This window comes from Eptatretus burgeri, chromosome 4 (assembly GCF_056783735.1).
Source record: "Eptatretus burgeri isolate ZD-2024b chromosome 4, Ebu_testis_v1, whole genome shotgun sequence".
Lineage (NCBI taxonomy): Eukaryota > Metazoa > Chordata > Myxini > Myxiniformes > Myxinidae > Eptatretus > Eptatretus burgeri.
The window spans coordinates 105,296,404-105,319,396 of NC_140964.1; the positions used below are offsets into that span (position 1 = coordinate 105,296,404).

Consider the following 22,993-nt stretch of genomic DNA (forward strand, 5'->3'; position numbering starts at 1 on the left):
ACAAGATGGCGGCCGAATTACGTCATCGATGACGTCAAAAAAAAACATTTTTGACGATGAATTTTGGTGTAGTTGACGCTCAGAATTTTTCAGATTTTTCCTATATGGCGTTCTACTTGACGAATTTTCACCGGTGTATCGCTTCACTTCTGACGTCAAGAAAAATCACACGTGTTCCCCAGAGGGAGCTTTGTAAAATTTATGAAGCAAAAACATTTTTACCCTAGAAAGTTTCAGAGATACAGAGGTCCAAAGTTTTTCGGTTTTTTCAAGATGGCGCCCGCACCACGTGACCAATGACGTCATAATTATAACGAGAGTGTGCTATCAAAAAAGATACATACTATGGTGAAAACTTCGTGTCGATCGGACTTAGCGTCCCAGAGAAAATGATTTTTAAAGTGAAGAAGGGTGCAAAATGCCGGCGGAAAAATAATAATAATAATGTATAATGCGTAATAATAAACAGAAGAAAAACAATAGGGTACCCTGTACTCACAGGGTACCCTAATGATGCCATCTTCAGCGTCGTTTTACGTTTCTGTGGCATTTTTACAAGGTCATATCCAACAACAAGATTAACTTGAAAGAATTTTAAAATGCAAAGCCCATCCATGTGTGCTTTGTATTTGAACTTCTTCTTCTGTTTGTCAAACATGACGAAAACAGCTTTAAGCTGGAAGTGCACTCGGGAGAACGCATACCTCCACCATGCAATGTCTTATCCACGAGAACATATCGGGCCCAATGCATTTTTGAAATATCATGCTATACAGTACAATTGTTACGAATTTGGAAGCTTACTGCACACAACAGCCAGGTCCTATAGATCAGTTATATCGGTATGTGTTTCTTGGTAGGGTCCCGTCCTATGTTTAATGGGTGATTAATTGTGCATGCGCTGTAGATTATTATCTTGCCAAAACGAAGTTTTGCAAGATATGTTAGTCAGCTTGTATGTTTTTATTTATTTATTTATTTATTTATTTTTTTAATTTGTAATCACGTATAAAAAATTCTGCAGAGCACAGTTATCATCGGAAATTTTTGTAACTTCGCATATCAGAGGCCTATAGAGGTCCCTTTCAGTGCACAAAATTTTGAAGGTCAAAGGTCAAGGTCACTTTGGTGCAAATCAGGGGAGTCGACGAAACCCTTATTTTTTGAGTAATTTTGATCGGATCGTCTTCAAACTTCATGGGAATATAGTTCATGGTCTGGCGCTCAGCTGATTAATTTTTGGTGGCGATTAGCCTTGACCTTCATATGTTTTTTTTGTTTGCTTGTTTGTTTTTTTTTTTTTGGTCTGTAATCACGTATAAATCACTCTGCAGAGCACAGTTGTCATTGGAAATTTTTGTAACTTCGCATATCAGAGGCCTATAGAGGTCCCTTTCAGCGCATAAAATTTTGAAGGTCAAGGTCAAAGGTCAAGGTCACTTTGTCGCAAATCAGGGGAGTCGACAAAACCCTTATTTTTTGAGTAATTTTGATCGGATCGTCTTCAAACTTCATGGGAATATAGTTCATGGTCTGGCGCTCAGCTGATTAATTTTGGGTGGCGATTGGCCTTGACCTTCATGGTTAGCGCCTCAGGTAAAACATATTTGACCCCAAGGTCAAATTTTCAAGTTTTAGGAACCATATCGTGTAGTACCTCAAATTGAACACCTCGATGAGTGCTTTCTAGATATGTCAAGCTTGAGACATTATGACGTCATTTGGTGACGTTATGAGGCAAAAGCATATTTTTCATGGTTACTCTGTAGAACGATTCTCACCGGAATCTCTCGTAGGCAGATATTCCTCAAGGAGTCGCTCCTGGTGGATAGCAGCTCTGTTCACCTCAGTGTGACCTTAACGAAGTCACACCTGGTCACCTTTTGGCAAGATACGGGTCACCCTGCGGGTGACATTGGTTTATTTTATAGTTAGGATTTTTATACCACCAACAACAACGTCCATCTTCGATTTTTACACCACCAACAACAACTACAGCTACTACTACTACTACATCCACTACAACAACGCCACCTTCCCGCACTCGACCGGTCGCTATTACGCACGTGTTTTTGGCTGAGGACGTGGGCGGAGCCTTCGTCTCCTCGGGTGGAAGCTCCGCTCCGAGGAGGGGTAGAGAGCGTTTCCTCCAGCCAATGAGCGGAGGGCGAGCACCACACGTGCGCCCCAGCCAATCGGGAGGCTGCCACGAGTTGCCTGACAACCCACCGTCCAATCAGGAGGCGAGTGGCGGGGAGAAGCTCCTCCCTCCAAAAGAAGAAGAGTGTGGTTGTCTGGACCAGCGTTGAGGAGAGGACGGCAGTTCGGAGGATCGTGGCGATTGCGGCGCGGTCTGTGGTTCTCGACGAGCGTTCTAGAGGATCGTTGATCATGGTTCCAGAGCGGTCTGCAGTCCTGGTGGCGATTGCGGCGCGGTCTGTGGTCATTGTTGAGCGGTCTGCAGTCTTGGTGCTGGCAATGCCAAGGTCGTTGGTTTGAGTCTCACCGTGGTGGTTCGGGTCGGTGTGACCACACGAGGCGGAGCAGGTACCCCGGCCCGGCTCTACCGACTGAAGACCCATTGAGGTCCATTTATTTGTGTGTGCGTGTCTGTGGGCCCCGTCTGATAAGTAGAATTAGTGCTGATAAGTAGTTCTGTCTCAGCAGTCTCCTTGGCTATTTGGCACAATCCTGGACGGGTCGCCACTCCGACACAGGATACCAGCATGCTGGCACTCATTTTGCCTACCTCGTAAGGATGACAGGCAGAGTCAACCCCACCTGGTATTAATTCAACAGCCGAGTGGAATTTGAACTTAGGATCCTGGGATCCCAAGCCCACCACCCGAACCATTAAGCCAACGCCAGGCATATATAGCAAATGATAGGTTGAAAAAGGCAGAGAGAGGATGTGCAAGAACAGCAGAGCAATAATGTTTTTGTGCAATTTTTATATTAATATGCTAAGCCATATTTTGTGGACGTATCTTCTCCGAAACTGCTGGACGGATTGTCGCCACTTTCGTCATGCAGGTGGTCTGTGGTCTAATGAACAGCATGGGCTATGTGAAATCGTGCTAGATGGACAGGTTTGAGAATTTTTGGCAACTTTCTAATTTTTACATTCGTTTGCATGGTGACGTGTGACGTCACCGCTGAGAGGCGTAATGACGTCATGGCATCATCGGTCATTCGCTGACGTCATTATGTCTGTCGTCGACAGAACACCGCTGAGAGGCATAATGCCACTCCGAGAAAACAACGTCTGCAATGTAAAACCTTCTTCTGCACATGTTGACTACCTCAGAAGGTGCATTTGACACAAAAAATGTAACAAGAAACATTGTATATAATGAGATTCTATAAATCACATTGTAAACACTGGATATATTGATGTCCTAACGAACCCTCACATCAGAAACTTTGTGCGGAGCGCGGGTTTGGCTTGTAATGTTTAGGACACGTGTGCTGATGCCATCTGTGCCAGTTGCAGAATCAGTTGAGGTTTGCTTGAAAATTCTCCACCTTCTCAGGTGAAAAAGATATCGTCCAGGAGCAGTTGGGTGTAACTGGGTAGTGTGCGTGGGGTGCGGTAATTTGGTCACGGGAAATTTGGTCACGGGAAACTTGGTCACGGTAAAACGGTCACAAGGTAATTTGGTCACGGTAAAACGGTCACAAGGTAATTTGGTCACGGTAAAACGGTCATGAGGTAATTTGGTCACAGTAATTCGGTCATGAGGTAATTTGGTCACGGTAATTCAGTCACAAGGTAATTTGGTCACGGTATTATTATTATTATTATTATTATTATTATTTATTATTCACTGCATTTAAGGCCAGTAAGGCCCAAGAGCAGTAATTAACATTTTCATTTCATGGCCGGCGAATCTTATTGGCATAATGACGTATTGACCAAGTTTACTGACTACTATAATGGAATCGATTCTGTCTCTCTCAACTTTTAAATTCCGATTGCCATCTGTGCCAGATGATTGCTCTTTGGGTCTGATTTGATTTGATTTGATTGCCCTTTGGGTCCGATTTTTTTTTTTTTGTTGTTGTTAATGCCACGGACAAACTATGGTACATGCACGGTGATGAACATTGGGATAAAGTTTCATTGAAATCGTATGTGTAGTTTCAGAGAAGAAGTTGCAAGTACTTGTGGGTGGACAGATGGACCACACACCATCCCGTAAGCTCCCCGGAACTACGTTCCAGGAGAGGGACACTCCGAAAAAGAGGACCCTCTTTTCAAGTTTCCTTTACATATTGAGCAATCTTATCGGCAGTCTCATTAGATGTGTTGCAGACCTCATTTAATTTTGTCTGCAAACCGCCGTTCTTCCACTCAAAATACTGAATTATTCCTGGAAATGTGCTTGTCCAAGACCACATGACATTGTAAATCAACAGCACCTTTATTTGCCAGGGATGTAGGTGTAGCAGCTCTACATACCAAGCACTCGGCTTCCCATTCTTCTCGACCACTTCAAAAACACGGGAATTTTGTTTTTTTGTTCTACAGTGAATTTACACTTTCGTTTTGGCATTGCAAAGAGCTCTTGAAGAAAAATCAAACAAGTGTGTATGGTACGGACTCAGAATAAACACTGAATCACAGACTGAGCACCCCACTGCACTCTCTCTCACTGCGAGGTTGGACACAAAGACGATGCATGAGTGTCGATGTTCGAACACGTCCATTATGCCATGACTGAGTAGTACAGACTTGTACCAAACGGTCTTAGTCCAAACATTACACAACTACATTTTATCACCATAGCAAAATGTACAGAAATGGTTCAACACTTTAAATAAGGTTAAAAAAAAGGATCCCAAATCCTAAAATTTATCCCTTTGAAAACACAAAAGCAAAAAAATGGCTAAACCTGGCCATTTTTAGATATTTTTTAAAATCCGGCCAGACGGAGATTTAAGGACCGAAAAGGAGGACATGTCCGAGGAAAGCCGGACGTATATTTAAGGACCCTGCGTATGAATTACCAAATTTTCCATGTACTGTACTGGGATATACATTTAATCTCAGACCTATCGCACTGATCCCAGATGAGATTCTCATTGAATTAGTTTTTAATAATCACATATCGCATCAAGTATTGTAAATAATTTTTAAAAAGGCATCATATTTTGTTTTGTTTGTTGACAATACTAGTGGGCCCGTTTGTCCATTGGACAAATTTTTCATTGGTCTTCACTGCCTTGTGGCATACCTGCCTGCTGTACTGCTTAAGCATTAGCTCACCTTTCACCAAGTCCAAATATGCTTCAGTCAGGGATTATATGTTTGTTATTATTATTGCCAAGTGATACCACGATTATTATTGTTGTTAATATTATTCGTATTAATTAATGTGTTGCAATGTTGTCATTACCTCTGCCACCGAAAGTGAAGGAGGTTATGTTTTCACCCCTTTCTGTGTGTTTGTTACTTGGCAAATTTTTATTTTTGACAAGTATGTTGATCGCCTCTGTTTGTTTGTGTGATTGTTTATCTGTCCGCTCGCCTCCAGCCCAAACTGCTCAGCCGATTGTTCTGAAATTTTCAGAGATTAATGTCACCGATCCTGCGACGGTCACGCATTGAAGCTTCGTAAAATTTGGTCGACTGAAAAGGTCTACATAGGCCAATAGGCCAATTTGAGCCTAATTTTCTAAAATCCTCAAATTTCATCCGATTGACTTGAAATTTGAACAGGATTTGCATATCAGGTCAATGAATTGAACAACATATTTCTTTTAAAGTGAAAAGATCAACGTAGGCCTAATTTCTAAAATTTAGAGATAGGGCTAAAAACGATATGTATGTATGTAAAAAAAAAAAAAAAAAAAAAATATATATATATATATATATATATATATATATATTGTTACGGCTGTGGAAATTCGCACAACACCATAAAGGTCCTTAGTTCAGTTAGATCGATAAGTCTGTGTTCAGTTAGATTTCCCCACCGTTGTTTAATGGGAATTATTCGTGTCACAGGGCTGTGATCTTTGAGATAGCCGTTTTTCTTTCACTATCGTTATTTTGGGACCAACCACCAACATCACTCTCATCAACCGCTTCACAACAACCACCAACCACAACCCCACCACCACCACCAACATCGCTCTCAAACAACCGCTTCAGACCCACCGTCCTCCCACCACCACAACCACATGCGCCTCTCAACAAACCACGCCATCCTCATCACCTCTACCACAACGCCAACCACAATTATGCCAATCACCTAACCACCTTCCCCGCTACGCCAACTACCGATCACCTTCTCCATAAACCACACTACAATCCACTCCGCTTGTAAAACCGTCTCTACCAAGGAAAAGGAACAAGGTATTCCGATGGCGTGCGGATTTTCCCCCCTGTTTTTCCCACGCGCCGCAAGGGGGAGATCGTTCGTCATTGGTCGGTTCATAGGGGCGAGGCATTGGAAATGGGTCACGCCTCCTTTCTGGAAGTTTCCCGCAGGAGCTGGAAGTGGGGTGGAGCGATAAACAGGGAGGAGCGAGGCGTTGAAACTGGGTAACGCCTCCTTTCTGGAAGCTTCCCGCAGGAGCTGGAAGTGGGGCGGAGCGAGGCGTTGGAACTGGGTAACACCTCCTTTCTGGAAGCTTCCCACAGGAGCTAGAAGGAGGGCGGGGCGATAAGCGAGGAGGAATAAGAGGGTGCACGGAGCGGCTGCGAGGAGAGAGTCGGCGGCTGGTGGTCTTCTGTCTGTCTTGGTCTTGGAGAAGCGGTCCATGGAGCGACCTGTTCGTTGGGGCTTGCAGTCGGTGGAGAGTCCGGGCATCGCGGAGGGGACGCGGACTGGAGGCGCCGCTCTGCCAGCTGTGGCGCGCAAACCTGCGCGTTCGTGTAAGGAGAGCTGGAGAGGGCTCGCCGGCCACGCGGAAGGCCCGAGCTCAGCCGCGGCGACACAAGCTGCCGTGGGGACAGACGTCGAGGCTCACACCACAAGGTGTCACGAGGGTGCAGGTAACCTGCAACGGTCTCGTGGGACTCGTTCGGTCTGCCAAGTCCCACGCCATAAAGGTCTACGGGCCCAGCCTGACCCCATTGCCTTTGATGGGGTCTTTTCTTGTGTTTCTTTTGAATGAATGTTGGTGGCGCCGTCTATAAGTAAAACTGGTAAAGTGCTTGTACATTATTAATCGTAGTCGGTTGTAGCGCTTCGCCTTGCCCGCGTCTTTGTCCCCATCCCGCAGTCTTCATAAAACAACTGCATGTGTGTTTTGCTTTTGTTGACTGTATAAGTGTTTTTCATTGCTTTTTCTGTATACGTGCATGTTGGTGTTTTAGTATATTGCATGATTGTTGGCTGTATATACGTGCATACGTGTGTAGTTGTAATAAATGTGCTGATTTAAATGTTAAATGGTTCGTCGTGTCCTCTTTCCCTTATTGGAATGCCATCTCGTATTGCGGAATACTAGTTGGGTTTTAAATACCCGTTAAATAGAATCGGATCCGGCGAAGTCGGGCGATAATAACCACTCGGTTATCTCAGAACGGAACGGACCGCGGGAGCGGTTCGTGTCCAAGCCGGCCTGCGTCGAGGTACGGTCTCTCGGTAGGCTACCCGCGTGAATACTTAGGTATATCGATATTCGGCGATTGACCCTATTTTGCGCGGCTAGAAAATTGACTAGGCCGTGGTGGGATTAACAACCCATCCATGACAGGGTTCCGGCGTTGTTCCGGAAAGTCACGACTGAATTGTCTGTCCGGTGGGCGACGCGGCTACCATTAGAGAAACGCGGTCGATCGCACGCCGGTGGGCGTGAATTCATAACAATATATATATACATATATATATATATATATATATATATTTAATCATGATATATCAAAAGGTTGTGGATGAGTTGATTAGGTGACGAGAACAAGCAGATTAAATTTTGGTTCAGATCCAGCCTATCAATGGGATACAAAATGTAAACTGTTCAGCCTGGTGGAGGTGTGCACTCTACTGAGTGCCATTCTACTTTGTTCTATTTTTTGCAAATGTCGCTCTATGAGTTATTTTTCATTTGTTTGTTTATCTGTCCGCTCGCCTACAGCCTAAACCGCTCAGCTGATCGTTCTGAAACTTTCGGAGATTAAAGGTACCATCCCTGTGATGGTCGATCATCCGTCGATGCGAGGTTAACTTTGGCCAAAAGGTCAACATAGGCCAAATTTCTAAAATTGTGAATTTTTATTTTAATCGACTTGAAATTTGAACAGGAATTTCATATCGGCTCACTGAATTCAACCACCATCTATTTTTGAGGTCAACATAGACCAAAATCTGGGAAGAGGGTTGGGTGGGGGATGCTGAGAGGAGGAGGGGGGGGAGTTTGGGGGGGGTGGGGAGGGGAAATAGATGGGAGTGTCCACGGGGCAAGGTGGCATCTGGGAGGGGTGTCGTGATTGGGGAGGTTGGAGGAGCAGGCTGAGGGGAATCTGGGAAAAGGTGGAGTGAGGGAGAAGCATCAAGGGGGGAGGGTGACATGAGGTGGAGGGATGCTGAATAAGGGCACATAGAGAAGGGTTGGGAGGACATGACCATGTAGGAGATGTTGAGGGGAAGGGTATTGACATGGAGGGGTTTGGCACCACTAATGGATGTGAAAGGGGGTTCATGGTAATGTATAGGCAACATCTACAAACTGGACTTCTCACGATCCCAGATTTCAGACACACAGGCATCATAAGAGGGGTGAAATGAGGGATTAGTGGTTGGAGGCATGGAGGAAAGTGGTTGTTTATGTGTGGAGGGACTGTTGATGGACAGAGTTTGTGGGTTCGACAGGTTTGAGAAGGAAACTTTATGAAGATTAAGAGCAACAGAATGAGGTGCAGAAGAAGAACATGTGGGATGTTCCTAATAATAGAGATAAGGCAAATTAAGCATTTTAAAATGTTATTGAAAACTTTTAAAGTAAGAAGAAAATGAGTTCTTTAAAGATGAATGTTCATTCAATTATGAGATATTCAAGGGATAAAGAATGAACAAATGAAGGAAATAACAGGCAGAATGACTTTTTTTTTGGAGTTAACATAATATTTTTTATTTGTTCCGTCAAAGAGGAGTAAATGAAGTATTAAGTTGAATAGCGTGATCGGAGAAAGCTTTGGATAAAATAAGCTGATTGAGGCACATGTCATAGCAGAAACAGGATGGCCACACGTTTTCTGGATAAGGCTTTGGAAGATGGTGGAGGGACATCACAACAAGATACGGTAAATTATGGAAAAATGGATGAAAATGCAATTAACAACACAGGGAAGAAACGGTAACAGAAAGGCACAATATATCTGGATCTGATCTGCACAACTTCGCTGTGATGAACTGCAAGGAGGCACATATGAGCCAATATCCAACACGCTCCGACTCAGAACTGGAATTGATAAGGAAAAGTAAACCGTGTCGTGTTTTTGAGCGAGAGAAAGCATATGATCGAGTACCAAGAGCGGTTGTTGAATGGACTCTCAGATGGCAATTCGTGCCTGAAGAAATATTAAAAGTAGTCATAGGAATGAATAAATAAAAAAATGAAGAATCAAGAGCTATGGTAAAGACCAACTTGGGATGCATCTAAATGTTTGAAGTCAAGGTATGATTACACAAGACATCAGTTTTAAATCCCCTACTGTTTGTAATGGTGAGGGAAAAATTGATGAAGAATGAAAGGTTTCCATTCCCATGCGAGCTTTTGTATGTTGACTTAGAATTTGAATGCGAAAAGTGAAAAAAGAAGCAAAAGAGATGTTTTCAAAAATGAAAAGTGCAAGAGAAAAGAAAGGTTTACATTAAAACGTTTATAAAAATGAAGGTTATGGTGATTGTTGAAGAAAAGGGAGAAAGGAAAGAAAGTGGACAATGGCCTTATTCAATATGCAGAAAAGGAGTTTGAGAAAGTGGAGTGGAGGCAACTTGGGGGTATCGTAAAGCACAGAAGGATTCCTTTAACTGTCGAAGTGAAACGTGGGCAGTGCGGATCGAAGACTGAAAAGAAAGATGTGAATGATATTATGGATGAATTAACTGTCTCTGAAAGAAAGAATTCTGAGCTCGGAAATTAGGAAGAGATTAAAAATCAATATTCATGAAGAAGAACTTAGGAAGAGAATACTTGGTTGGTATCGTCATGTGCAATTAAGCTGTAAAGAAAGCAATACAACTCATGGTAGAAGGAAGAAAGCTAAGAAGACATCCTAAAAGGACATGGATTGAGACAATCAAGAAAGATGAGGAATGTTTGGGTTTGCATGGAACTGATGCAATGGATCGATCTGTATGTTGGAATGCCATCGTTTGACCACCACATGAAAAAAGGGGAAATGGTCATGAAACGTTTGTTGTTGTTAATCCTATAATTTAAAAACTATAAGGGCACTCTGATGTCGTGATGTCACCAAATATGCCCCCACTCACATTATTACATCATTATACATAATTGTACCAAGTTTGATTTCAATCCCTGAACCCAGATTGAAAATATTAAATAACTCTGGCTGCCAGACCATGCGTCTGATCATTTTGAAATTTAAAAAATATATTCACCATGACTACCAGATAATAATTGTGACGTTTCATGTCGATTTATGAAGCAGTTCAAGAGAAATAATTTTTAAAGATTTTTGCTCAAACCAATATAGCTGCTCGACCATGTGACCTATTAATTATTTATGAACATCCTGGTAACCCCAAGGCTTGGGGAAAATGTGGGTGAAGTTTCCCCTCGATCTGTGAAGCCATTCTGGAGAAGATTTTTAAAGGTTTATGCTTCAAAAAATCATATCTGCCAAACCATTTGACCTATGACGTCATGTGTGGAGAACTTTTTATTTCTCATGGATTGGCAGGCGATCATACCAGTAAAGTTTCGCCTCAATCTGTTTAGCCATCTTGAAGATTTTTTAAGGTTTTTATGTTTAAAAATAATATTGCTGCTGAACCACGTGACCGATGATGTCATCAATCCCCCCCCCCCCCATACAATTTATCCCTAGATGACCCTTAATTTTCATACTGATCAGATAAAGTGTTTGACTTACAGTGCCAGTCAAAAGTTTGGACACACCAACTCATTCAAGGGTTTTTCTTTATTTTTACGATTTTCTACATTGTAGAACTAGAACGGGCACTCAGTAGAGCGCATACCTTCGCCAACGCTACATTTTGCCACCCCCCTCCCCCAGAAACCGTCGATTGTGAGGGTATTTAATCCCATACCACATCTGCCATCTCATGTGTTATGATGGCTTAAAAACATTAAATTTCCTGCTGTTTGACACTGATTCACGTACATTGTACAATTTCTGTATGAACTCCCTGACCTTTTTGGGTGTTGGTGTCAAGTCGATCTGATGACAACTGGTCACATTATAAGAAATCAAATATTACACATCACAGGATAGGGAATTTAATTCTATACATTTTGAATCTACTTCCATGCAAATTGTACAAGAATTGACCGCGTTATGATAAAGGTCGTTGACCCCCCTGACCTTTGACCCAAACCGCTAACAAAGGTAATGATGTCATTGTGTCATATCATATATCACAAGATTGGGCATTGAATTCACAACATTTTGGCATTGGTTGCATGCAAATTGGATAAAAATCGACCGCACTATGGCAAAATGACGATTTTGACCTTTTCATGACCTCGACCTTGACCTTTGTACTCATTTTGTAATTGGTATTAGAGTGTGGGGAACAGAACAGTCAACATTTTGGTGTTGGTTTCATGCAAATCGGATAAGAATTGACCGTGTTATGACTAAAACCGCACATTTTGCAATGTCGTGACCCCCCCCCCCCTGACCTTTCACTCCCAACTGCTAATAAGGGTTATTACGTCATTGTGTCATGTCACATATCAGAAGATGAGGCATTGAATTCTGAACATTTTGGCATTAGTTGCATGCAAATTGGATACAAATTGACCGCGCGATGGTAAAAAGATGATTTTGACCTTTTCATGACCTTGACCTTTGACCCAATCGCTCCCAAAATCTAATCAAATGGTCCTCGGATAATAACCAATCATCCCACCAAATTTGCTGCGATTCAGTTCAATACAGTTGGAGTTATGCGAATAACAAACAAACAAAAAAATACACATATTCACAAATAAATAAATAAATACACAGCGATCAAAACATAACCTTCGCAACAAAGTTTGTGAAGGTAATAATAGTGATGACATCAAAACTATGAAATAACACATGGAATTATGTAGTAACCAAAAAAGTGTAAAACAAATCAAAGTATCTCTATTATAATACCAAGCTTGCACACTAAAAACTCGGCTCGCCGTCACACGATCCCTTTGAAATTGCTATGGCACTTAGCGGACATGCCGACAATGTTTGGGAGGTCTTGGCGTTCCATAAGTACCACTTGCATTTTGCACAATGCGTATTTTTGTCATTCCCCATGTACGGTTTGTCGTCTGCTACCAGCTATGTTGTACTGCTATCCCGTGCATGTGCACGGGTATCGCTAGTATTTTATATTTTAGATTCTTCAAAATAGCCACCCTTTGCCTCGATGACAGCTTTGCACACTCTTGGCATTCTCTCAATTGGCTTCATGAGGAAGTCATCTGGAATGCTTTTCCAACAGTCTTGAAGGAGTTCCCACATATGCTGATCACTTGTTGGCTGCCTTTCCTTCACTCTGCGGTCCAACTCATCCCAAACCATCTCAATTGGGTTTAGGTCGGGTGATTGTGGAGGCCAGGTCATCTGATGCAGCACTCCATCACTCTCCTTCTTGGTTGAATAGCCCTTACATAGCCTGGAGGTGTGTTTTTGGTCATTATCCTGTTGAAAAAAAAATGATGGTCCCACTAAGTGCAAACTAGATGGGATGGCGTATCACTGCAGAATGTTGTGGTAGCCATGCTGGTTCAGTGTGCCTTGAATTCTCAATAAATCACCGACATTGTCACCAGCAAAGCAACCCCACACCATCACACCTCCTCCTCCATGCTTCACAGTGGGAACCACACATGCAGAGATCATCCGTTCACCTCTGCAGCTCACAAAAACATGGTGGTTGGAACTAAAAATCTCAAATTTGGACTCATCAGACCAAAGGACAGATTTCCACCGGTCTAATGTCCATTGTTCGTGTTTCTTGGCCCAAGAAAGTCTCTTCTTCTTATTGGTCTCCTTCAGTTGTGGTTTCTTTGCAGCAATTCGACCATGAAGGCCTGATTCACGCAGTCTCCTCTAAACAGTTGATGTTGCGATGTGTCTGTTACTTGAACTCTGTGAAGCAGTTACTTGGGCTGCAATCGGAGGTGCAGTTAATTGGCAATTTCTGAGGCTGATAACTCTAATAAACTTATTCTCTGCATTAGAGGTAACCCTTGCTCTTCCTTTCCTGTGGTGGTCCTCATGAGAGCCAGTTTCATCATAGTTCTTGATGGTTTTTGTGACTGCACTTGAAAAAATTTTCAAAGTTCTTGAAATTTTCTGGATTGACACCTTCATGTCTTAAAGTAATGATTGACTGTCCTTTCTCTTTGCTAAGTTGAGTTGTTCTTGCCATAATATGGACTACTACAATGTAGACAAAATAATAGTCTTTTACCAAATAGGGTTATTTACTGTATACCAACTCTACCTTGTCACAACACAACTGATTGGCTCAAATGCATTAAGGAAAGAAATTCCACAAATTTACTTTTAACAAGGCACACCTGTTGATGGAAAAGCATTCCAGGTGACTTCCTCTTGAAGCTGGTTGAGAGAATGCCAAGAGTGTGCAAAGCTGTCATCAAGGCAAAGGGTGGCTACTTTGAAGAATCTAAAATCTAAAATATACTTTAATATTGTTACGTCTGAGGGGGGTATGCATTCAAAGGGTAATTAGGATGTTTAATTAGGTATGCCATGCTGTTCGAGTTGTACCAGGATCTCGATGTAATAAGTAGCAATTCAGTGGTGATAAGTTGTCTAGTAAATGTCCATTTCTTTAAGGGGGAAATGATAATTGTCACGTAATTAGATAGGGAGACGGGTTAGGGTAAGTGTGTCTGCGTAAACCCTTTTAGTATTCCCTGTAGGCTTGCCGTGACGTAACAGGACAGTGCTGCTGATGGCTCCGCCCCTTGATCACGATTGGCGGAAGGCGACGGCAGAGGGCCAATAAAACGGCTCGATTGGAAGTGACGAGGACTCGAGTATAAAAAGGTTCTGTTGGGGAAAAGAAGTGAAGTAAGAGTCATAAAAAGAAAGCGTCTTGTCGAGGCTGTGGGTCTCGGAGCGCGCTCTCTCGTTGCGCTGGTTCGTTCCTCGATTCGTCGTGTCTCGTGGCCTTGCTATGCCTCGTTCCTCACCTCGGTTGGCTCTGGAGTTCTGCTGGCTCGGAGTACGGGACCGAACGGCGGGCGGACCTGCTTCCCTCACCTGCTCGCATCTTGGCGCCAGAACTGGCTCCCTGGCGGCTGTGAGCGGTCTTGGGCCTACACCAGGAGGTCGACACCACCAGGAACAGCACCACGGTGTCTCCTGCCCCTGACGAGCGCAACGCCAGCTCGTCCGGCGCCAATCCAGGGACTGTTGCGTCGACACCACGGGCCAGCCTGATCACCAGGACCAGCAACGGTGTGTGTGTGTGTGTGTGTGTGTGTGTGTGTGTGTGTGTGTGTGTGTGTGTGTGTGTGTGTGTGTGTGTGTGTGTGTGTGTGTGTGTGTGTGTGTGTGTGTGTGTGTGTACCTGGCGCCTTAGAGGGTTTGAGATTTGTATATCCATTGGAATTGTTTGCGTTTTCCCCACGCCCGAACCCATACCACCATCCCGTCGAATCGCCCCGGATCCCTCCTCTTGCCGAGTCTTATTATATTTCTGGTTAGAGAAATAAACATTATTAACTCAGTGAAAAGTGACTCGTGCCACCTTCCTCGTCCCGTTTGCTGTAGAACGATTAAAACCGCCATCTTTGGGTTATAAATAATAAACCACCTCCATCGTTTTGGCTCATTCAATGTTGGCGGGACTGTTCAAGTCCCGTGGACGTCACAATATGTTTCACACTTTTTTGGTTACTACATAATTCCATGTGTTATTTCATAGTTTTGATGTCATCACTATTATTCTACAATTTATAAAATAGTAAAAATAAAGAAAAACCCTTGAATGAGTTGGTGTGTCCAAACTTTTGACTGATACTGCATGCAATTATGACATCATAATGAAGCCACCTATGACATCATCAAAAAAATCACACTTGTTTCCCATCGGGAGTACTTCACATGTGCCAAGTTTCAATTTTTTCCATGGTGCAGTTTTGGAGATACAGAGGAACTAGGTTTTTCATTTTATTCAACATGGCTGCCACATCATGTGGCATATGATGTCACAATTATCATAAAAACATTACACATGAGTAGTCACACCTCTGGTGAAAATTTAATGTCAATCGGTTAAGCGGTTTCTGAGAAAACAGAGAACGTTAGCATGGACGGATGGATGGACGGACAACTCGAAAACATAATGCCACCAGCGATGTTACATAAAACACCCTTAAATAGTGTGATGATGACATCCATGTGATATTACTTTATGATTGGCATAAAAGAAGATTTGTAACACAAAGTGTGAATTTCAGTAAAATGATAGAGCAGACATGTAAGATTCAACAGCAATCGTATTAAGTATGTTAGATAATCCAACAAGTAAGAGTACATATTATTATTGTTACATAGCTGTTTCATGTGTAATATTGTTGCGGGCCGGGGATCGGCTGCGAGCCCGACCGCGAGGTGGAGCAGCAGGGTCGACTCTGCCGAACACCCGGAATCTAGATCGTACCTTTCGGAAAACTCTGAGAGGTACGGGTCCCTTACAGGATCGTGAATCGTCAATAATTCCACCGCATGGGACAGGGTTATTTGCCAAACTTCAAAACACCTAGAGACCCCGTGGCGAGCTACCGAGTATTCACACTCTCGACGGCACTCGTACCGGATGAACCGTATGCGTGCTCGATCCGAGCGGATGCTCACCAAGCTTCCGTCGGTCCCAAATGCACACCACTACGGCAACAACGGCCTTCTTTAATTCTCCCAACATGCACCGCGTTAAACCAATGAAGAAAACAAAAACGAGCTGAAACATTCAACAAATGGGGTATTTATTAATATTAGGTGGGGAAGGATTGAAGCACGTAAGGGCAGAGTTATCACGACTAATAGAGATGCAAGTATGTACTGCAAAGAGCACTTAAACAATTCCTACTTACAGACAGGGCCCACAGACAGACACACACCCAAAAGAAACGAAAGGGACCTTCCCGCCTCGTGCAGTCTTCGACGAGGCGAGCGAACCAGGACTAGACCAGCCGCGCCGAGATGCGACCAGGCCAGCGACGACACGAGACCAGAAGCGTCGAGCGATGCGTTCCGCGCTCAAGCAGACCACGCGCTCGAGCTGACGGAGAACCAGACTCCAGCGACAGGACGAGATGAGAGCAGACGCTGGCGACAGGATGAGATGAATCTCCTCTTCGTCCAAAATCACCAACCTTTCTCTCTAGCAGGGAGGGGCCTCCGCTTCTGACCACTCGCCTCCTGATTGGACGAGGGCTCCTCATGCGACTCGGAGCAGCCTCCCCATTGGCTGAGGTGCGCGTGTCGTGCTCGCCCTCTGCTCATTGGCTGGGGCTTCGAGCCGAAGCGACGGAGGCTCCGCCCACCTTGCTTTCGGCCGCATGCCTAATGGCGCTGGTGCTGAGTCGGAAACGGGGCGGGTGAGACGCCCGCTCCTTGCCGATTGGCTAAAGGGATGCCATGCCTATGGTAGGCTCCACCCACACGCGTGGTGCTGGCGAGCGCGTGAAGAATGCCACGAGCATTATGGCGTCAGGATGGAAGTGAAGATGGCGTTATCGTTGTTAGAAGTGTAAAAATCCTATCTTTAAAAATAACTCGCAGCACATGTACATTTAATTCCCCATTAAACAAGGGAAAGGGAGCTATCTATCCACATTTACTTATCGAAATAACTGAGCTATGGGGACCTGAATGTCTGTGTGCACAAGGCTTCCAAATCCGCAACAATATTCTGGGATTGGCCAATCCCTCCTTTGAATTAAGCCTTCGCTTGGACATGAGGAGAAGAAAACTGGCATATGGCTCCACGATCCTAAATCAATCAAAGAATTTGGTTCAGTTACGAGCACCATGAAAATTGTCTGTAAAAATCTTTGCATGCAGACCTCTGTACAGCTTCATGTGGAATCTGAACCACAGAACAGATCAAGCTGGGACAGTGTCCATTAGCAATGGAAGACGTGCAAGCCCCAATCAGGATGTAGAAATGGAGTAACCCAGCTGCAGTGTCTCCTTGAAGGTGCTAAAATAGCATTCGAGCAGCCCAATAAAAAAGGTCTACCCTCTCGCTCTCCCTCTCTCCCTCTCTCTCCCTCTCATTTTCTCTCTCCTCTTCTCCATCTCTTCCCTCCCCCTCCCTCTCTCTCCTCTGCCCCTCACCCCCTCCAAGCTCTAAGTCTTGACTCTTATACTGACCAGTCATGCTTCATCTTCCTCTCACTTCTTTGTCATACATACTGTTGCGGAAATTGCCCTTAGTGTGTTATTAAATATAGGATTAGCCTAGATCCCCCATTAAATGCATGTTTAGCCAAGTTGTTCGGTAAATGGATGTTACATGTGTGTCGGGAGGTGTATGAGGCATGTTCAGTGTTCGTACAGTGGTGGTGCACCGAGAGGTTCTCCTTCCTTCTCTTCTCCATATGAGTCCCCGCCCAGCGCTCTGAGAGGGGGAGTGGCCTCGAGAAGGAAGTGAAACTGAAGGGAGGAGCCAGTCGGCTTTGAGGCGAGCGAGCGCCGGAAAGGCAGTGGTGGATCTGCCGAGGGAGTAAATGAGCCTGAGTGTCTGTCGGCTTCGTAAAGGGGTGCGCCCCAAAAGAAAAGGAGGAAGTGAAACTGAGAAGCGATCGGAAGAAGGTGGGACTGCGAGCGCCGGTGTGGCGCGATCGGCTGAATAGAACTGGTTGTGTGTGAGTCAGCAGTCGGCTGGGAGGCGAGCGAGCGCCGAAAAGGCAGTGGTGGATCTGCCTGAGCTTCGAGTCGGGCGATCGGCTTTGTGGAGAGTGGTTTTGGCCGGCTGTTCCTCCTCGGCCACGGACCCAGCCTGCGGAGCCCAACACCTCGAATTGGCCTTGTCTGGTGAACAGGCCAGGCCTGGACTTGTATGCTGGACCTTGTGAAAAGCCAGCTGGAGCATACCACAGATCTTTCGTCTTGGGCCGTCGACCTTACGCGGGGTCTGAACGTGCCGAGGCTGCGTGCGTGAGGGCTGCGACAAATGGACGATGCCGCCATTTCGCCACGCGGTGTGTTTGAGCTTGGGTGCTCGAATCCATGGACATTGGCTTGTCACGAGCCACATTTGGGCCTTTGACACTTTTTCCTCTCGTCCATGAAACATCACCAAGTACTCTGTGTCTTGTCTGCATGCTGTCCGTGTCTTGTCTGCATGTTGTCTAAGGTTTATCTCATTAGCGTCTCCTTCGAAACCCGTAATCCGTAGCTCCCCAGTTAAGAACGGGTTATAGATTAATTATAACATTGTCGTGAATGCTTTGCTTGTGTTGTGTTCCCCGATGTGCCCCCAATAAATCTAGCTGATTCGTATGAAGTTGCCGTTTTGAATTAATTCGTGCCGCGCCGAGGAACGATCCGCTCGATTTGGATATAAAACCAAAATGGTTACATACTGGCAGAATTTGCTCGGTCTCCGACAAAACCAGTCTGTAACCGGGGTCTATTCCCCCAACTGGTAAGGTCCAGGTGTACGTTGGTATCACTATTCAAGGCGCGTGACCCGAGGCCTGTGCCGAACCAGCCGGCGTTATAACCCCGGACACCGTTATAACCCCGGACACGGCGGTGGTTAAGTGACGCCGAATATTCAACATTTGGCTGTCGAGAGAAGGGTGCGAAAACCCAAACTGGCTACGGATTGGAGCAGACTTGGGTGGCATTCGAATCCCCCCACCATGGATCCTTAACACTGGGGTCAAGAGTCGGGTGCAAGCCCCGCCACCGCTGAATCCTTAACAATACTTTATATATAGTATCATCCTCTGGTAGTAATCGGGGGCATAACAATAGCAAATGTATCAGTGAACTTTTCTGTAATTTCCATGGAGGCAGCCATGTTTCATAGACGAATGACCAAAATGGACATATGAGGTCCGACGTGTTTCATAGGCCGCCATCAATGGATCCACAACCATTTGATAGCAAAACAAGACTGGATATAAATTATCAGGAAATTCACTGAAGTTGCATTTACTCATCCTCAATGAGGATTTTCATACAAGAAAGGAAAATCAACGAAAAAAACCAAACAAACAAATTTGATCGTGATCTGATCGTAGTAATTCTCAATATTTGAAATGTGACCAATGATTCATTTTCACTGAGAATGAAACAACATTCGCATTATGATTTATATACTCAAGGTCACTCAATAGTTCATCATAAAGCCTTGTGAAACCCCGTGTTTGTATGGCCTTCAGCAATTAATGTATGGAACAGAAAGCACATTGTTATTGGCCTGTGTTGCAGGTTGTGCGAACGACCCCGGTGGGAAAGCGGAAAACTGTGGTACACGGAGCAGCAATGCTTAATGTCAGCAGCAATGGAGGAAGCTCTGGCATTGCTTACATTACGCTTGAGGTAAGCGCACAGTATGAAAACGAGAACACTACATACGAAGGAGAGCCCAATTAACAGTGGCATAGAAAACGATTCGTCATTTTGCAGGAACTAAAATATTGTACATAAGATTAAAAGCTGCTCAGATAGGAGAGATTCCGTTATGCTTGACGAGCACTTCGTGTGATGTAACCAAGTTTGAATGTAAAATGTGTATTCATGTTTTGCTTCATACATATTTATGTTCCGCTCATTTCTTGCCTCATGCATATTCATGTTTTGCCTGGTGCATATTTATGCTCCGCCCATGTGTGGGGTCATCTCCTCTGTAGAGGGCGGAGCAGACTCTTCCCGTTCTGGTGGGACACATGGTTTTGTGGAACAGGAACGGTTTTTTTACGACGCTGTTTGAGTGATTTAAATAAAGGAAAAGGGGTTTGAAACTCGGCAAGTGTTTATTAAACTGCCTGGGGCATTCTTTTTTTTTTTTTGTATACCTTGTCGATGCTCGTATGAGAGCTAACACACAACGCACATCAAGGGGGGTATGAGACAGGATGGGAGGGAGTGGGAAGGACAAAATAGTGGGGAACAGAGACATTTGGAGATCTGTGGAAGGAAGAGGGATGGGAATAGAACATGGGGAATAGAAGATGGACATTACAGGAACTTTCAGGAAGGAAAGCAGGGAATTTGAAGGAGGTGGGCTTGGGTGGATTATCGGGGGTAGAAAAGATCGAGGATTTGGATGGGGGATGATATTAGGTGGTGGTGAACAGCTCTTTTTGAAGGCCTGGAGGGAAGAATGGGAATGAATAGAGTGAGGGAGTTTATTCCAAAGGCTGGAAAAAAGAGGAATGAAAGAGTGAAGGTGAGCAGTGATTCGTGATTTTAGTATTTTTACCAGAAGGGGGTTGTTGGTGGACATTGAGCGCCCTGCGGAAATGTAGTGGGGACAAATCGCAGAGAGAGCAGGGGGGGCGAGGCTGGAGAGGAGACGGTAGAAGACAGAAAGACCACCGACCAACCTGCGGTGATTGAGTGAGAGGCCCAAAGACTCAGCCTCATTGCGGGAGATGCCAATGATCCGAAATGCCTTGGTTTCTACAGCGTGAAGCCGAGAAAGGTGGGAGGCAGGAGCACCAGCCCAGAGGGGAGAGCAGAACTCCATCAGGCTGCAGACAAAAGCTTTGTCAGTGGTCAGGAGCTCAGGTGGGCCGAGGAAGGACCTTGCACGATGGAGGATTCCCAGTCGGCGACTGACTTTGGAGGCAAGGTTTGAAATGTGGCTTTCCCAGGAAAGGTCGTGGCAGATAGTGAGACCCAGAAGCTTGAAAGAAAGGACTTCTTCCAGAGGATTGTTGAGAAAGTGGATGGGGGTTTTTCTAAACGGTCCTTTCGAAGAGACATAGTGAGAGTGTGAGATTTGTCCAGATTGAAAGACATGTTCCACGTGTTGGACCAGTTTGTGATTTTATCCAGATCAGCAGTGAGCGAAGAAGCTGCTGCTTGCCGGTCTGAGGGATGACCGATGGTACGGCAGAGGGTGGAGTCATCAGCAAAGAGATATAGAGGATTTTCCAGAGAGTAGGAGAGAATCTTAATTCTTAATCCACGGGATTCTTAATCAAGAATCTGGATGTGTAGGCCGTTCCAGGGTCGTAAAAAAAAAAACCTGATTCATGCTCGTCTCGCTGCTGGGAGGAAGAAGAACAAGTGCTGCAATTTCGAAGAGCTCGCTTTAGACGTAGTCTGTCGTGGGCTCCATTGGTTCATTGAGAGCAGCCATATCGAGCTTGCTTCACACACAGTCTGTCACTGATTTATACAACTCTTCCAGGTCTTTACTCATGTTGAAGGCGAGAACAGAAGCAGCTGCGGCCTCTGTCAGAGCTGCCATGGGATGTTAATCGGATGAAACTCGATTGCTACTCACAGACAGCAAGAGATGCAGCAATGATTGATGGCTTCACAGCCACAGATGCTTCTTGAGCAGCAACAGAGTGATCTCAAACAGCAAAAGAGTGATCTCAAACAGCAACAGATGCAGCAACAATTGAAAGCTATGCAGTAACAGATGCATCTCGAACAGCTGAAGCAGGAGGAAGAGACTGCCATGACTCAGGCCCATTTGGAAGCGATGTCTGACGTTTTGTTGGAGTGGATTCGCCAACATTTCGGCACCTGAATTACCTACACCTGCAGAGTAAGTGGCAATGCTCTTGTCCAGACATGCTGTTGGGGTTGGGGATCGAACCCCAAAATACAATGCTGTAATTAGGAGAGACAATCATCAACTAATAAAAAGGTTGATTACAACAAGGATAATGTCCCTTCACACACACACACACACACACACACACACACACACTCACCCACACACACACACACACACACACACACACACACACACACACACACACACACACACACACACACACACACACACACACACACACACACACACAACACAAGATGTCAAGAACAGTTTTATAATTGCTTTTAATCATAAATCATTAATCAGCGATCTGTGCCCCAGCTGAACAGAATGCTGTTCCACATATAACAAACTGCACGAAACCACGGAGACCTATACGAAACCACGGGGACCTATAGGAAACCACGGGGATCTATACGAAACCACGGGGATCTATACGAAACCACGGGGATCTATACGAAACCACGGGGATCTATACGAAACCACGGGGATCTATACGAAACCACGGGGATCTATACGAAACCACGGGGACCTATACGAAACCACGGGGATCTATACGAAACCACGGGGATCTATACGAAACCACGGGGACCTATACGAAACCACGGGGACCTATACGAAACCACGGGGACCTATACGAAACCACGGGGACCTATACGAAATCACGGGGACCTATAGGAAACCACGTGGACCTATAGGAAACCACGGGGACCTATAGGAAACCACGGGGACCTATAGGAAACCACGGGGACCTATAGGAAACCACGGGGACCTATAGGAAACCACGGGGACCTATAGGAAACCACGGGGACCTATAGGAAACCACGGGGACCTATAGGAAACCACGGGGACCTATAGGAAACCACGGGGACCTATAGGAAACCACGGGGACCTATAGGAAACCACGGGGACCTATAGGAAACCACGGGGACCTATAGGAAACCACGGGGACCTATACGAAAACACGGGGACCTATACGAAAGCACGGGGACCTATAGGAAACCACGGGGATCAATACGAAACCACAGGGACCTATACGAAACCACGGGGATCTA

General features: G+C 44.9%; 1 protein-coding gene across 3 annotated transcripts in view; it reads left to right on the forward strand.

Moving 5' to 3' along the window:
- LOC147028828 (adenosine receptor A2b-like) overlaps positions 1–22,993 on the forward strand; it is a 65,141-nt gene that overhangs the window by 19,558 nt on the left and 22,590 nt on the right. For all 3 annotated transcript variants that reach the window (XM_085879583.1, XM_085879581.1, XM_085879582.1), the window contains exon 2: positions 19,631–19,741. In XM_085879583.1, coding sequence (XP_085735709.1) covers positions 19,685–19,741 — 57 coding nt within the window. In that variant the 5' untranslated portion in view covers positions 19,631–19,684. The remainder of the gene's footprint in view (positions 1–19,630; positions 19,742–22,993) is intronic.